At 46.7% G+C, this 17,817-nt stretch overlaps 1 protein-coding gene across 1 annotated transcript in view; it reads left to right on the forward strand.

The window, feature by feature from the left end:
• The first annotated feature begins 252 nt into the window (after window positions 1-252).
• The window catches only part of Kiaa2012 (KIAA2012 ortholog), a 110,114-nt gene continuing 92,549 nt past the window's right edge, over window positions 253-17,817 (forward strand). Inside the window, exons 1-3 of the mRNA XM_036173373.1 lie at window positions 253-510; window positions 1,942-2,208; window positions 15,210-15,369. Of these exons, the coding sequence (XP_036029266.1) occupies window positions 427-510; window positions 1,942-2,208; window positions 15,210-15,369 (511 nt within the window). The 5' untranslated portion in view covers window positions 253-426. The remainder of the gene's footprint in view (window positions 511-1,941; window positions 2,209-15,209; window positions 15,370-17,817) is intronic.

Raw genomic sequence — 17,817 nt, forward strand, 5'->3', positions numbered from 1 at the left:
AACTGGCTTTGCCTTTGCCTGGGTAAAAGCATTTCATTTCCCTATGCTGCCATAGCAACCAGGAAACAACCTCCATTCACAATGAGAAGGATGGGGCCTTGGCCCAGATTTGCAGATGCATGTGGCTGTAGCAGAGCAACCAGGTCTCAGGAACAACAAGGGCTCAGAGAACTAGAGGGCACACAGCCTGCTGTCTGTGGGGCCTTACGGTTTGGTTCTTCTTCCACAAAGATGCACTCTGTCTAAACTGTGTGGCTGGATGTTACTGGGTTTCTCTACGAGGGGAAATATATTTCATAAAAGGCCCAATGTTCATGGTCTCCTTTGGTTTGCTGTTGAGCTTTGGAAACCCTGAGGTGTGACCAGTTTTCAGCCTTCAAAACCAAGATGAACTGCCGTTGAGAGGGAGTTAGTCAGGGAGGAACCATGCTCACCCTCTCTCTCCTGAGCCGGGGACACGGGAAGTTGGTCCAGAATAAACAGAAGTTGGAAGTCTATTTTGAACCCGAGGTGAGTCTTAGAGCTTCGGGGAGGGGGCACATTTTGAGCATGGGGGAGGGATGCTCTGTCTTTCCAAGCTGTGTTTTGGTGAGTGCTGGAGCCAAGATGTGGGTCACTGGTAGATCTTCCCTCTTTTCGTTTGACGTCCTTAACTGCCACGGGAACAGCCTCCTTGCAGACACCCGCTCCCTACCGCCTTTGCTTGAGCCTGAAGGAGAATCAAGATTGTCTGGAGACCGGACGTTTGGTTCAAGACCGGAATTCCTACCTGGTCTGTAGAAGAAATTAGGCTATTGGCTTTTAGGAGCCGTGCTTGGTGGCTCAAATGCCGTTTGTGTGCCTTTCAGTGGCTTTTTTGAACTTTGTGGAATTCAACCCACGGGATTCATATTTAAGGGAGGCCAAAACCAATCTCATTTCAGAAGACTTTTAAAGAGGTGGCAAAAACCCCCTTGTTCTTATTGTGCTGGTGTTTTATTTCTTGAGGACTGCCAGGAACAATAAACACATTGGGGGTACTTTGTAAATCCGTGCGTCAAACAGAGCTCTCCATCAAGGTGGTATTTGCCGTGACATTTGACCTTCACTGTGTTAAAAGATATATAAAGTTTCAAAGGACTTGAGTGGCCAATGGCATACACTTACAAAATACATGGTTCCTTTATAGGCTCCGATATAGGGCCAAATTAGGCAGTGTCCCCCAGTCTGGAATGTATAAATAGTTTCTCTACACATAGCTGAAACGGAGTGGGTTGGAATAGTTTCTCATATTTAAACTGGCTACTAGTCCAGGTCCAATTGCCAAGTCATCTACTGTCCTTGGCACTTCTGATTCCTTGCTTGCACACCAGGAGTTGTAACTAGCCTGTAGGCAGGACTCTTCTGAAAGTTGTGTGGAATAAAATAGATTTTTGTACTAGGTTCTACTAACTTTTGTTATTGTGTTGCGTTTCTCTCTCTCTCTCTCTCTCTCTCTCTCTCTCTCTCTCTCTCTCTCTCTCTGTGTGTGTGTGTGTGTGTGTGTGTGTGTGTGTGTGTGTGTGTTTTAAGGTTTCTTTTTATTGTTTTTGATTAAATGTACATGTGGATAGGATTGTCGCCCATAAGGTGGAAGGCAAAAACTGATGCCCACACACTGTCCTCTAGCCTCTACACATGCCATGGCTCATGTGCTTGCCTGCACACACATAAATGAACACACAGTTTTGGTTTGTTGGGGGTTTTTTGTTGTTGTTGTTGTTTTGTTTTGTTTTGTTTTTTTGTCGGAGCTGAGGATCGAACCCAGGGCCTTGCACTTGCTAGGCAAGCGCTGTCTACCACTGAGCTAAATTCCCAGCCCCAACACACCGTTTTAGAAAGCCAAAAACTTTGCACAAACAGTATTTGCTGCCAAAGGATTCTCCACAGTGTCTCGATCAAGGCATTTTCCTTTCCTTAAAGGACTATTTGAACTGGAAGTCCCCGGAAGACTATGTCCTGGTCAGTAACCCCCAGGATGCGGAGGGTGCCAGCCAGCACTCCTGGAGCCTCTTTCTTCCTAAGACCTTCAGCACAAGAAAGGGGGCGCTGATCCTATACTCAGAGGGGCTAGCTGTGTCAGCATGGACACCCAAAGAGAGGAGAAGAGGTCACAGAAAGAAACCGGACCTAGAACTGCACACACTTCAAGACCTCAAAGAAGCCATTTTGGCATACGGAAGGAGACAGGTGGGTTTGGGAAAGGTGCTGGTGACGTGTTCATAAACGCAATTGCAGCTTTGAATGTGACTTCTTGGTCCTGAGGGCACGAAGGTGCAAAACTCAGATCCAATTCCATCATCTTGCCCTATATGCCAAGAACCACTGTCGTGAGGCTCACAGATCATATATGGGGGAAAAGACGCTGGTATTATCATTTTGTATTTCTCCTTCAGTTATAGTAACACACAATCCTTTTCACATCCAGACTGTAATCAGAACCCATGAAACCCTGCCTCCTAGACATCATCATTCAACCTCTGATGTTCCTATCTTGTGGAGACGAGAATGCTTTGAATATTTACCTTGAGCCTTTGGGTAGCAGCAGAAGCTGACTACTTTTTCCATTCTGTGTTTACTATTAGGGCATCTCTGCTGTCTTCTGATTTATACTGTCTGATGTGTTGAGATGCACGCATGGCCCTGCTTTCTATAACCAGATGCACCAGCTCTTTGGCTGAGGCCCTGAGACAGCCGCCTGTGAAGATGTGTCGCTCTGAAATTCTAGATTGGAGATGGTGTGTTACTCCCGAGTTTCAAAGTCTTTCAGTTCTAATCAAACTTTAGCTTTTGACACCAGGCACACTGGCTCTCTCTTTCATGTCAAGCCCTGTGTCCCACTTCTTCACCCCAATACCTCAACAATGGACCCCTCAAAATCCCTCCTAATACAGACTAGATCACCCCCACAATTCCTGTCTCCACTAAACCTTGTGTTTGCCTCTGGATAACTCCTACACATCCTTCAAAACAGAACATGTCACCTCTGTAGCGGTCAGGACAAATCTCTCTCACCCACGGTCCCGCAGCCACTTGGTCCCAAGTAAACACACAGAGGTTTACATTATTTATAGACTGTATGGCCTATGGCAGGCTTCTTGTTAGCTATATCTTATAACAACCCATTTCTATTAATCTGTAAATTGCCACATGGCTATGGCTTACCAGTACTTTTTTTTTTTTTTTTTTTTTTGAGACAGAGTTTCTCTGTGTAGCTTTGGTGCCTGTTCTGGAACTTGCTGTGTAGACCAGGTTGGCCTCGAACTCACAGAGATCCTCCTGGCTCTGCCTCCCGAGTGCTGGACTAAAGGTGTGTGCCACTACCACCACCCGGTACTTACCAGTATTTTTACATTTTACTTCTCCTGGTGGCGGCAGGCATCTCTCTAGACTCAGATTTTCTCTTTCCCATCTCTCTCCTTGGATTTCCCACCTGCCTCTAAGCTGCCTTGCCATAGGCCCAAGCAATTTATTTATTAACCAATGGGAACAGCATATTTTCACAGCATACAGAAAGACGCCTCCCCCCCCCCCCCCCCCAGCACACCTCATAATCTTCTTCCACTTCCCTGGGCAGAAATACAATGTGGCTTCCTCCTTTGCAGACATCCCCATCCCATGGTGCATCCAATGGGACGTCACCTTTAGGGCGAGCATTGTATGAACTGGCTGTGCATGCTTTCAGTATTTCTTTTCTTTCTTTCTTTCTTTCTTTTTTAAAGATTTATTAATTTATTAGGTATACAGCATGTATGTCTGCAGGCTAGAAGAGGGCACCAGATCTCATTACAGATAGTTGTGAGCCACCATGTGGTTGCTGGGAATTGAACTCAGGACCTCTGGAAGAGCAGTCAGTGCTCTTAACCTCTGAGCCATCTCTCCAGCCTGCTTTCAGTGTTTCTTAGTGTGTCTTCCACCTTGGTTACCAAGCACCTTAACCACACATCCTACCTCAGGCAGACCCTCCAAAAGGAAAACCTCCTCTGACCCCTCCCCCTCCAAAGCAGAGAGAGTCATAATGGCCTTGACCAAATGCCCCACTGCTTTTTACCTTGAAATCATAAATTCTTGAATGAAAGGGAAATATCTGTTAAATGTTTACTGTTACTCCAAGCTAGTGTTTAGTTTGATCCTCTCAATGCCCCCATGTGAGGCTGTTTTACTCAGCAAACTTCCTTGTCCCCATGTATCCGTCTTTTAAAGACAGGGTCTCACTGTGTAGCCCAGGTTAGCCTCCACACTTGATCTTCCTACCATACTGGCTCCTTTGCAGATAAGGAAACTGGAGCTTAAAAGGACTGTGTGACTTTCTGAGGTCAGTGAGTGTAAGAGCCAGGATTCAAACCTGGGTCTGCCGATCTCCCCACGGCTAGCATGGGTATCCTGCTGTCTGTGAACTTGAAGGGACTCAGAGGTCATTGTGCCTGGCCCCTATGTTCTCCGCACCCTTCATTTGCTCTGCTCTGTTCCTAGGGTCGAACACAGGCTCCATACAATTCCAGAAACATCTGTGTTAACCAGCTCTTTGCTAATAGGGTACATTGGGAGAAGATTGGGAGAGAAAATCTGGAAGAGTCCCCTCCCCATTCTCTCCTCCCCCCCCCCCCCAGCTGACAAGGGACACCGGCAGCACTTCTGTGGTCCAGCTTCCAGCAGACAGATCCACACCAGTCCCAGACTCTTGCGGGTGACCCTTGACCCTGCTCTTCTCTTTGTCCTTCTAGAACAGGGTAGAATCAGCTCCCCAAGGTTGCAGATCGCCATGCTGTCTCAGTATCTATTTGACTTCTGCACACTACAATCACCTGGTAAACAATACCCTAAATTCAATTCCTTCCTGTGTTTGACGTTTGTTTGTTTGTGAGGGTGTACTTGCCATGGTATGAGTGTAGAGGTCAGAGGATAAATTCCTCCCACCCTGTGGGTTCCAGGGATCAAGCTCAGGTCATCAAAAATTGCCAGGCTTGGGGGCAAGCACCTTTCTCTACCCACTGAGCCATCTTGTGGGACCCCTTCTATATTTAAATACTTAGAGTAGTTTTTACTTTCCCTGACTAGAATAACTCACTTCCCAGAGAAAGAGAGAAAAACACTTTCCATAGCCTTGAACTGCCCATCCATATGGCTACATTTTTTTTTTAGGGGAACAGCAAATTTATTAATTTATAAAAGTGATTGTTTCCACTCGAGACAGCCCTGTCTCTGTCTTTGTTGAAATTTGGGCTCCACAGAGGAGAAAAAATTCTTGCCTTCTAGGACCTATCTTCCAGCTGTGACTCCACTCTGTAGGAAACAGTAGTCTAGCCAACTCCAAATCATTGGAAGGGAAATAGTGTAAAGAAGGCTTTGGAATAAAACAGGTAAAAATTTGATGTTAGGAAACACAGTATTGTAAATTTTAAAAGGAAACAATTCAAAGAACCTGAGATTAAGGAAGATGAGTACTTCAGCAGAGATGAGCTTTGGGAAAGAAAGCTGCAGACTCCAGAGAACCCAGAAGCCCAACACCCACTTGCCAAAGGCTATGGGGTGTTAGTCTCACTCATTCTAACTGAAAAGTCACATGACCTTTCTGGGGAACGTTTTGGCAGAAGCCTAAAAAGGGTTGATACCCTTTGACTCAGCATATCGCTGGGCAGTGGGAGCTCACTCCTTTAATCCCAGCACTAGGGAAGGAGAGGCAAGTAGATCTCTCTTTGAGTTCGAGACCAGCCTGGTCTACAGAGCTAGTTCTAGGACAGCCAGGGCTACACAGAGAAACCTGTGGTGATTTGTTTGTGCTCCAACAAATAAAGTTTGCCTGGAGATCATAGGATAGAGCTAGTCATTAGTGAACCATAGAGGTCTGAAAGTCTATTTGGACAAGAGACAGAAAGTGAGTGATATGGCTGGACAGAGAAAGGAATATAAGGTGGGCGGAGACAGAAGCTCAGCCCCTTTTCGGTCTGAGGAATCGTGGAGGTAAGAGGTGACAGTGGCTGCTCCTTTACTTCTCTGATCTTTCAGCATTTACCCCGATATCTGAGTCTGAGTTTTTATTATTAAGACTAATTAGAAATTGCACTACATCTGGCATCCAACTTTGGGGCACCAGTTCATGAAAAAGCCACTTGCCTGTGGCTTTGTAGCCTCGGGCACACTCCAGGGCTGCACGGGGGGCTCCCGCAGGAGTCACCATCTCACTGACCGAGTTTTCCTCTTTTTTCTCTAAGCCTCTGATCAAGTTTCGGATTTTTCTTTCTGCTGCAGCCTCTCTGCAAGAAACTCCACAGGCGCGTGGGCTCAATACGCCGCTGCCACCAGAGTTAGCCCCTCATCACCACACAGCTCTGCTTTTAGGCAGTTCCCACTGCACATGTCTCTTCCCCATGATCCCTGTGTGTGTTTTTCAGTCAGCAGGTTCCCTGTCCTGGTGGGTTGTGGGTTCTCCCCGGACCCACTCCTCGGGCTGCTGCCACACTAGGTAGCTGCCTTGAAAACTCGCTCAGGTGTCTACTTTCTACACAGCGGCCATCAGCCTCACATCTTCACCCTCATCTGAATTATCATCGCCAGCAGATTTGGTGAGACAATTGAGAATTCTTAAAGGAAGAGAAAGTTTTCTCCCCACATTAAAATAATGGAAAACACTATTACTATGGAGGGAGTTGGGTCTCTGTATGATAATACGCTGGATGGGTTTGAAAATGGAACACTCAAATGAGAGGATAATTAATTTTGATGGGATTTATGTAATGTCAATTATACATACCACTTTGATCATTCTTATAGACACAGGTGTAGATGTAACAATTCTGTTACAGACAGTTATGAGCTACCATGTGGGTGCTGGGAACTGACCTGCGATCTTCTGGAAGAGCAGCCAGTGCTCTTAACCACTGAGCCATCTCTCCAGCCCCTGTCTTAAGCCAGGCCAGTGCCCTGCATCTATAGTCCCATGTACCCAGTTGGCTGAGGCAAGAAGATCCTTTAAACCTAGAAGTTCAAGACTAGCCTGGGCGTCATAGTAAGTCTCTCAAAATCCAAAACCAGAAAAGACAACAACAACAAAACCATGCACACATTAATTTTTGACTAACACATAATGACTATACAGATTTATGATGAATGGTGTGGTGTTTCAGTACACACGTGCAATGTCTGCTTACACATCTATGTTGCAAACAGGATAACTGGCATTTGACTGGGCTCAGCATCACCTTCTGTTTGAAGCCTTTGAGCATCTCCCTTCTAGTTACTGATAAAATAGTTGGTTCTTGTGAGCTAGAGCCACCCCACTGTGCTGTAGAACACCGGAACTTTCTCTTTCTGTATCCTTTCTACTTCCTCCCAACATACACTCCCAGCTCTAATACTATTCTGCACTCTGCTGTGGATGGTTGATTGATAAATAAAGGACTGATTGGCCAGTAGCCAGGCAGGAAGTATAGGCAGGACAAAAGGAGAGGAGAATTCTGAGAAGTAGAAGGCTGAGGCAGAGAGACACGGCCAGCCGCCGTGATGAGAAGCAACTTGTTAAGATACTGGTAAGCCACGAGCCATGTGGCAACTTATAGATTAATAGAAATGGGTTGATTTCAGATATAAGAACAGTTAGTAAGAAGCTTGCCATGGCCATACAGTTTATAAGAAATATAAGTCTCTGTGTGTTTACTTGGTTGGGTTTGAGTAGCTACAGGACTGGTGGGTAAGAGAGATTTGTCCTGACCGTGGGCCAGGCAAGATCAGGAAAACTCTAGCTACAGCATTCTGGTCTACTTCTTCCAGCAGCCACATGTGGGGGGGCTCTCTGCAGGTGTCGGGCAGGGAAATGAACTGTGAATAGGTGAGAATAAAAACTGAGTTCCAATTGACTTGGTCAACCTGGATCAAACCTTCGAAAGAAGTCTAATGCCAAACAGTTTGTTGCCAGCACATTTACACTCAGTAAAATTATAAAAAATAATCTTCCTGGTATAATACAATCCCCAGTGCACAAGAAGCATAATTATATCAAAATTCAACTCAGGGTACATGTCATTTCTTCCAAGAAGATGAGCTCTAGAGAAAGGCTACCTGTTCTAACTTAAGGACCTAAGGAAGGATCTGGCCTGCTCATAAACATGTCGTAAAAGGGACTGGGGATTTAGCTCAGTGGTAGAGCTCTCGCCTAGCAAGCGCAAGGCCCTGGGTTCGAGCCTCAGCTCAAAAAATAAAAGATGTCGTAGAGGTCATTTGGGCTATTAGCCACCTCTGGTCTCTGGTTGTGGGAGCTTGGGGGAGCCCCTGGCTATACAGATAATGTAAGGGTCATTTAGATTATTTGCTATCTCCAGTCCTGGTTGTAAGAGCTCGATATGGCCTAGCCCAACAGATAACACAGATCACCAGGCAATTAATCACCTCCAATTCCCAGCTTTCTAAGTGAAGATCAGATTCTACATCCATTCCTTTGGGAGGACAATACTGTGTGCTCAACATTCCTGGTTTTCCTGGAGATCCGTAGGTGCAAGGACCTTCATGCTGGACTCCCAACACACATGGGAGAAAGACCCTTACCATTCATCTGTTGATGGGCATCTAGGATGATTCTATATCTTAGCTATTGATGCCAAAATAAATGTAAGAGTACAGGTATGGTGATTTCACTTTCTTCAGATACTGCCGAGCAGTGGTTTGATTATGTAGTGGATCTGTTTTCAGTGTTTGTGGGGAACCTCATTCCAGTCTCCTCAGTGGCTATACTGATTTACACTCCCATCAAAAGTGGTAAGAGTTTCCTTTGCTCTATATCTCACTAGTGTTTGGGATTCAGTCAGTTTTGTCCTTTTGAAAGACCATATCTTGTATCTGTTCTCAAACTCACCATATAGCTAAGAATGACCTTGAACTGCTGACCCTCTAGGGTGCTAGCTTACAGGTAAGCACACTATAACTGGCTTGTGCAGCTGGAGATAGAACCTAAGGCCACAGCATGCTAGCAAACACTCTAACAACAAAGCTATATCCCCAGCCCCTACATTTTTGTCTTTTTTTTAAAAAGATTTTATTTATTTATTTTATGTATATGAGTGCTCTATCTGCATGTGCACCTTTACAGTGGAAGAGGACATCAGATCCCACTATAGATGGTTGTGAGCCACCATGTGGGTGTTGGGAATCGAACTCAGGACCTCTGGATGATGACCACTGAGCCATCTCTCCAACCCCCATTTTTGTCTTTTTTAAAATTATGTGTATTATTGTGTGTGTGTGTGTGTGTGTGTGTATGAGTAGTTCAGAAGACAACTTTTGGGAGTGGGTTCTCTTCTGCTACCATGTAGGTCCCAAGGATTGAACCCAGTTCATCAAGCTTAGCATCAAACACTTTTACCGTATGAACTATCTCCCAGGCCCTTTTTATTCTTTGTAATAATCGCTTTTCTAATTGAGGTGAGGTGATCTCTCATTGAAGTTTTGATTTGCATGTCTGCTGCATTAAACACTTTTCTCATAAGTCTTGTAAGACACTTGAGAAGTGTCTGCATAAATTGTCCTTCTCCTCCCACCCCACCCCCGAGACAGGGTTTCTCTGTGTAGCCCTGGCTGTCCTGGAACCCACTCTGTAGACCAGGCTGGCCTTGAACTCAGAGATCCACTTGCCTCTGCCTCCCAAGAGCTAGAATTAAAGGCATGCACAACCACTGCCCGGCTAAATTGCTCATTTTTAAACTGGATTTTTATAAACTTTTTGAGTTCCTTCTATATTCCGGATAGCAATCCTTTGTCAGAAGAAATACTTTATAATATAAGCACTCCATTTTGCAGGCTTTTTTCACTCTTGATTTGCTGCGCCAGAGCGCGTGACTTTAGAGGCATCTCATTTGTCTAATTGTGCCTTTATTATCTGTGTTTTTGGTGTCTTCCCACCGTGACTGCCTCTGACTGGGAAAGTGGCTTTGTGGAGGAAGAAGAATTGAAATGGAATCTTGTGGTAAAAATAAGTAGAGCCCCAGGCATAGGTGAGCAGGAGCCCAGAGCAAACAGAGAGAAACAGCCAGGCATGGACTCTTGGCTACAAAATATACCTGGAGAATGTGGTCAAGGCAGAACTGTGGAGGGCTTTGCCTGCCGGCCCTGGCATTTCTGGGCATCTCTCTTCACTCCCTGTGGACTTCTGCACACAGGACCTGGGCCACTCTCTGCAGGATGGCAGCAGCTGGCTGGCCTGGACATTCTGGTCTTCCTGGTGCCCTGCCACCCCGAGCAGGCATACAAGCCCTAACTGCAGCCTCCTTCTACCCTGGCATAAGTAGACGGCAGTGCAGATGCAAGACTAGGCACCGGGGCCCGGGAGTCCCTTTCAGCCCTCTGTCTTCATAGCCCTGGTAGACATGGAAAAAGCAGCCTGTCCGAGCAAGCCTCTCATTAAGGTGGAGTGGCTAACAGGCCTCTCTGCGCATACTAATTACTTGTCTCCAAAGAAGGCAGCAGAGGGTGGACTGGCAAAGCTGAGCAGTCTGAACCCACCGCAGCCAGGCTCCTGCTGTCATGTTTATTTCCCTTTTCCAGAAACTCCCTCCCAGGCTCCCTTCTGTCTCCCTCTCTGTTTTCAAGTAATTTCTGAGTGGGTGGTTATGTGTAGGACGCTCTTGGGGAAAGAAGACTCGGAAAATATGGAAGAGAAGAGGGTGGGTTCAATAACGTTAGTTAAATCTTATCTCTTCCTCTTTATAAATATAATCTAACCATATTGCTTGAAATTTGATTTTATATATAAAAAAGCTATGTTCTTGTGTCCAGTAGCTTAATGTTGCTATTTCTAGCATTTTAATATTTTTCTTTGAGCCTTTCCCCCATTGTTATACATTTGTAAGATGCACTTTTAAGAGGTTGTGATTGCCGGGCGGTGGTGGCACACGCCTTTAACCCCAGCACTCAGGAGGCAGAGGCAGGCGGATCTCTGTGAGTTCGAGGCCAGCCTGGTCTACAGAGCGAGATCCAGGACAGGCACCAAAGCTACACAGAGAAACCCTGTCTCAAAAAAAAAAAAAAAAAGAGGTTGTGATTACACATTCCTCTGTATTTTGCCTTGTTTCCACTCACACTATGGACAATGGAAAGCTCTCACCCTAGCCGGCTTCCTCGGTGATCGTGGTCTTCCCTGAATGCCTCTGTTCGTCCAATGAGGTGGCTTTGTTAACTAGTTTCATAGGTATCACTCAAGAAATTACCAAGAGAAACTAAGTAAGAGCTTAAAGAAACTGGAGTTGGCAGAAAAACTACACACACACACACACACACACACACACACACACACACGCACACACGCACACACGCACACACACGCACACTCACCCCAACCCAGGATGTCTTTTCCCTAATCCCTACAGGTCACATTAGAGGGCAAAGAGGAGGAGTTGAAGTTGCAGATGGAGCTGGGGCTGCTGATTGGATGGAGTTTGGTTTGCTCTGGCTCCATTGAACCCAGGGTCTGGGACATGGTCGTCAAGTCTCACCACTGAGTTACACTCTGGCCCTTGTGTTTTGTTTGTTTTGGTTTTGGTTTGTCTTGAGACAGGGTCCCATCATATGTATAGTTCAGGCTGCTCTGAAATCCACAATCTTCCTGACCCTACCCTGCTGTACTCTGGGATTACAGTACTGTGCTCCGTTTGCTAGGCTTTAAAATGGAAAATTATTTTGGAGTGTGTGTGTGTGTGTGTGTGTGTGTGTGTGTGTGTGTGTGCCTGATGTAGTTATGAGGATTTCTTTTCCTGAGACAGGGTTTCCCAGTGTAGCCTTGGCTGTCCTAGAACTCTGTAGACCAGGCTGGTCTTGAACTCACAGAGGCCAACCAACCTACCTCTGCCTCCTGAGTGCTGGGATTAAAGGTGTGTGCCACCACCATCTGCCCAGATAGGATTTTTTTAAATATAAGGACTCAGAAGGGAGAACCAGAGGGACCATAGCATAAGAAGGACCCCATCCAACGTTGCTGGCTTGGAGGAGGGGCCACAAGCCAAGGAATACTGGGCTCTTTAGAAGCTAGAAAAGGATTCAGGGAAACAGTTCTTTCCTGGGATCTCCAACAGAAACCACAGGCCTGGCCACACCTTGATGCTATTGGTTCATTGAGACCCATTTCAAACTTCCAACTGCTAGAAGTGTAAGATAATACATTTGTATTAGCTAAGTCACTAATTGTGTGTGAGTTGTTATAGCACCCATAGGAAACTAATACAGCGGCCAAGATCAGCTTTCAAAGGCTAAGCGAAACAATATGCAAGTAGTCCAAATTCCAAGGCAAGGCCTTCCTAGGCTTGTCTTGGCAACTCCTTGCACCTTAAGCAAGCAGCCCAGCCAAGCTCCCACTGAAGCATTAGAAATACTTGCTAACTAGGGCGGCAACGGGGTCTTGTCCAGACTCACAGTCAGCCATGCTGAGTTAACAGAGGCTATGGCATCTCAGAAGAGGGTGAGATGTGGACACTCAGGGAGCAGTCAGCTGAAGCAAAGGTTTGCAGAGAAGAAGTGAGAATTCAAATCACCTAGAAGAGGTCTCCTGTCTAGTGGCCCCCACGAATCCAGAGATCACCCCTTGGCTTGAAGCAAAAAGGAAGTGGCCAGCACGCCAGTCCGACATACCTATCCCTTCTTTAAGGAAGACAAGATTTTCCAGAAGCTCTCAAGAGCTTGCGATTCCATCTCTTTGTCCAGAACTGGGTCATGCAGTCATTTCAAAATACAAGGGATTTTGGGAAAGGGATTCAGTTAACAAAAAAACAAAACAAAAAATCAGAATGGATTGGGAGTCTGTTAGTAACCAACAGCAAAAGGAAGAAGTATTTCACAATTTTCCGTAGTTCCCCACACCCTGGGCAAGGCGAAGAAAGAAAGGCTAATATTGTTGTCCACCTATCAGAAAGAAGTCTAGAATACATTATATACCTCAGCACGTTACCCTCTCCGCTGAGGACACTGAACAAAATTACTTGGGAAGTAATTAATTTGCCTAAGGACACATGCTCAGCAGGAATGGCCCGCAAAGCCGCTCAGCATGTCTCCTTCAGTGCACTCTCCTCCTCGTTCCCACTCAGAGCTAGCAGAACTGAACGTGTTCACACGTGCAAGACAGGCTGGAAGGAGCCCAGGAGGTCTGACAGGAAGTAAACGCCCACCTTGCCAGAACCGGGCTTAGGAAGGCACATCTCATAGGATTTCGTTTACAGTACCTGAAGAGAGCTGGCAAAGGGGCTCAGCCAATGGGTTCAGTCCCCCAGAACCTGCTTGGTGGGGGCAGCGGAAAAAAAAAAATGTGTGTGTGTGTGTGTGTGTGTGTGTGTGTGTGTGTGTGTGTGTGTGTGTACATACATGAGCCTGGGGTAGCATAGACCTGAAATCTCACTTTACTCAGAAGCTTGAGGCAGGAAGGTCCCAAGTTCAAAGCCCGCCTGGGCACCTTCATGAATTCCCAAGATGAAAAAGGGTTGGTAGGGGGATGCTAGGGATGCTGGTTGGTATTAGAGCACTTGCCTAGCATTTGGAGGCACCAGGTTCCATCTGCAGTCTGGACCGTGGGCCCTAAAAGACAGGAAGTGTGCGCATCTTGTAGATGAGGTTGTATAACTTAGGTGACCGAGAAGTGGTGGAGCACGGGGCAGAATTGTGCGCTCACTTAGTTACTAATTCCCAAAGAATGTCTTTCTGGATTTGCAAAATCTAAATCTCTTAGGCCGTGTGACTCTAAAACATCCCGAACTTCCCACTCCTAACACGCGGTGAGCTCCACTTTGCCGGTTCAGGAGGCTCGGAGACTTGCCCGTGGTCATAAAGTCCTGAAGCAGAATGGGCCTTGGATGCTGACACCCTGACCAGAAATCCAGGTGCAGATGGTCCCAGGCTATCTCTTAAGCTCCCATCCGATTCTGCTGGGCATTCTGGACCTCTTCATATCTGCCATGTCCATTGTTCAGGCTCAGCGTGTCTGTAAGACTGAAGTGAAAGGCTTCTCAGAGGTACAAAGGGCCTTGCTGCCTGTGGATCTCGGGAGACATTGAACCTCTGATTTAACCAGCCCCATTACTCTCCAGACTTTGGTCCTTTTGATATGTACGCTAACAGACTTTCCTTCTCGTTGCCTTGACCACTGAGGCGGGTTTTACTGAGTTCTAACGAGCACGAGCGTGGACTCCAGTCCCACAGCTCTTACTCTCCAGGACATTTGATGAAGCGCCTGCTTCAAGCCATCATTTGTTCTCCTGTTAGCAAGATGGTGCCTGGAGCTAAGTCCTGGTCCATGGATGAGATTAAACGTTCTTGGGGGACAAGAGGCTTTGGACGGATGAGAAATTTCAAGCTCTGATTTCTGTCCCAATCCACAGGCAACTGGTTGAGCCTTCCACGCTCTGTTGTGGTTTAAATATAGCCAAAGTTCTCGTGTGGGAAGTTTATTCTCTGTGCAGCCTATCTTGGAACTCGCTCTGTAGCCCAGGCTGGTCTTGAACTGACAAAGGCCAGCTTGCCTCTGCCTCCCGAGTGCTAGAATTAAAGGGATGTGCCACTACCACCTGGGTATTCATGGGCTTAAGGAATCATCCTCAGCATTCCAGCATCATTTGAACTCTGTCCACCTTACAGGATTACAATGAGGTAAAGGCTTTCCATACAATATAAATCCCTGGTCAAGCACTGGATGTCTGTTTAGTCCCCTTGTGCCTTGCACAGAGTGGCTGAATTTGGGAGGAAAAGTCCCAGAAAAAATTCTCCCTAGCTGAAGTGAAATGCAGCACCATCAAATATTTTCAAAATGCCAGGCTCCCCGAGAACACGGACAGGCTCTGTCTGTTTTCACACAAAAAGCATCGACTGCTAAGGCCGCCACACACTGTTTTCCTCTGCACTGGGGCCGTTTTGAAGGGACTGACGTGATTTCCACGGCTGAGGTGATTCTCCTGAGGCTTTACTCTTTCCTAATGCTCTATACCGATGGGGTCTGGTGTCTGTCATTTCTTCTGCTCTGACTGGTGTCCTCGGGGGGGGGGGGGGGCCTTCCAGGGCTTTGCTCGCTGGGCTCTTGGATGGTGTTTATTAGGCAAGGCGTCTGTTATTGGTGCCTTCTGGCCCCATCTGGGAGTCTCTGGATTGCTGGTGAGGATTGGGCTAACCAGCCTGCATCAACAGGAGACTCAGGGCTCAGCCGCTGTGCTATTTCCTGATTGGTGTCCCCACAGAGAGAGCAGGACAGAGCCTGGCAACCTTACCTCTACTTCCGAAGCAAGTCCAAGAGCCAGACCCAACGGCAGATCCAGCCTGGGTATTCGGCCAAGAGATACCTCAGAGGCCTTTTGCGGACATGGTCCCCTGTTACCATGTACAGGCTCCAGTGTGCAGGTCAGTGGGAAAATGGAAGGGAGTGAACTCCAGTCTCCCCCACCTTTCAGTCTGATGTGAAGGGGTGTTTTCCAGTGAATGCCAGAAACATCAGGATTTAAGGTCCCAATCTGCTCTAAGGCAAAGTCCCCAAGCTTTGTAGTCCCCAAGCTTCCGTCCCAGGTTTTATCGTCACTGACATTGGCAGAAGGAAGGGCCACCTAAGTACTTGGCCCGGCTCCCCCTGCCCAACCTCAGCACCTCACATCCCACAGCCCAATCCAGAACTCGCTTCCCAACCCACCCCACACCTGAGGCCTCAGAGATCTTCCAACTTACACCCCACTGTTCACAAAACAAGACAAAAAGGAGGTCTACAGACGAAACGTTATTTATTTGTCCATGGTCAGCCAACCAGAAGCAGAGCTGGACCCAGAAGGCAGATACTTCCTGCACCCACAGCTCCACATTCTTCCCAGCATTCCCAAGTTCGCTGTCTGAGGTCATCTCAGGTCATCTCAAGAAGGCAGCTCTCCGGCACAATCCCCCCAGGAGAGAGATGAACACCCCTCCGCCTGACAGAAACCCCAAATGCACTCTGCAGACTTAGGAGAGTCTGAAGTGGGCATTCAAGTTGCCAGATTCATCACACTACACCCACACAAACAGTGGAACTCACAACATTTGAGACACATTTCTACTAAAAAGAATTCATTGTTTATCTGAAACTTAAACTTTAATTGGACATCCTGTATTTTATTTGGCAAACCGCGGGGGATGAGAGATGGGTGGGAAGATGTGCCAGACCTCACTTCTGTTGTTTGCCAGTTCTTCGGCACCAGCACACAGGACCAGAAATTTCTGGCTTGCTTCTTGTTTTATAGGTTTACCTGGGAAAGGAGAGAAAACAGTTCCCTGCCCCAGTAAGTGATGGCTTGAAACAAAATGAGAGATGTGGGTTTGTCTGGCAATTCATTTTACTTTCAAGGCAGCCCCATGGTTACAGGCAGGTCTATTTACTTACCACTTGTGAGAAAGAGCTTCTCAACCAAAAAGGTGTTGTCACTGGCCAAGGCAGGGCAGGCTACTGTCCCACAGTCTGGGCTCAATGTCCTCAAGAAAGCAGGCAGCTTTTAAAAAATAAAAGATCTCAGCTCCGTCCATGGCGTCATCTTAGCTAGCATGCGTGGTCTAAGAAAAGGTGCAGGGACCTTGTATTTGCAGGCCCCTTGCCATAGCCCCTTGATAAAGTGTCTCTTGAAAATAGGCCCTCAAGCTGGAGGAGCAAACGGGGAGGCTTCAGTGAGAGGCCAGTGTCCCAACAGCTCCATCATCTTCTTCCCCTCACATTTCCGAACTCACTCACCTTGGGACGTGCGTGAATTTTCTAGTCTCTTCTGCCTGCCCCTGTGATGAATCGACCCCACCCTTCAAGACTGTTTCTTTTCTTTCTTGCCCTTTCTAAATGTATGTTTGTTTTATTTATTGTTGTTTGTTTTGTTTGTTTGTTTTTGGTTTGAGGCAAGGTCTTACCAGGTATCCCTGGCTGGCCTGGAAATCGATGTACGGATGTCTGGCCTCAAACTCACAGACATCCTCCTGCTTCACTCTGAGTGCTGGGATTAAAGGCAGGAGCCGCCATGCCCAGCTTTAAAAGTTGTTTAAATTAATGTTTATGTTAGTACACAAAGTTTCATCAGGGCACCTTCATATACAGATCATAAGAGTGTGTTGTCTTTCCTTCTCCCGTCCAACTGCTCCTCAGCCATCTTTCTTCACGGTTAGTGCCTCTTCTGCCTTACATCATTGCCCTCTGTATCTCCCACCCCATCAAGATTCTTTTCCCCTTTAGAGTTTCATAACCTATATGCACATGCGCGCACACACATTTATGTAAACATGCATATACAAAGACTTTTTGTCTAGACTGCATATCTAAGCCCGAATCTCCTACAAAGGCTCTCCTAACAATCCCAGTCAATATTCAGCATCTGACCTCACATCACACTGATACTCAGAGCTGCAGAGTTGAGTCCAGAGAGCTCCATCTCTCCAATGGGCTGTGAGAAATCCATGCCTAGTTCCTCTGTGTCTGCCCTGCAGCCTAGCAGACCATGGGCGCTTGGTAAAACTTCAGGAAATACTGCAGAATGGCTACATTAGACTGAAGGTCATGGGCAGACAGAAGAAAGTAAGACATATACCCACTGTGAGTAATCTCTTTCTGGAGCAGAGCAAGCCTTCTAGTCAACACCTAGGAAGCAGCCACAATTTTGTTTTGTTTTTTTTCCCAACAAGGACCTAGTTCTTGGGAATGTCGATGTGGGACAGAGTGCTCATGTGCCCAGAACCAGAAGCGCCCAAGGCACTTGACGGGGAAGCTTTCATACATTCCATCTGAGTTTTCTAATCCTGCTTATCTTCTAATTGTCCTCTTTAATGTCTGTTCAAAGTGGGGAACGAGTAGTT

Source organism: Onychomys torridus, chromosome 23 (genome assembly GCF_903995425.1).
Source record: "Onychomys torridus chromosome 23, mOncTor1.1, whole genome shotgun sequence".
Lineage (NCBI taxonomy): Eukaryota > Metazoa > Chordata > Mammalia > Rodentia > Cricetidae > Onychomys > Onychomys torridus.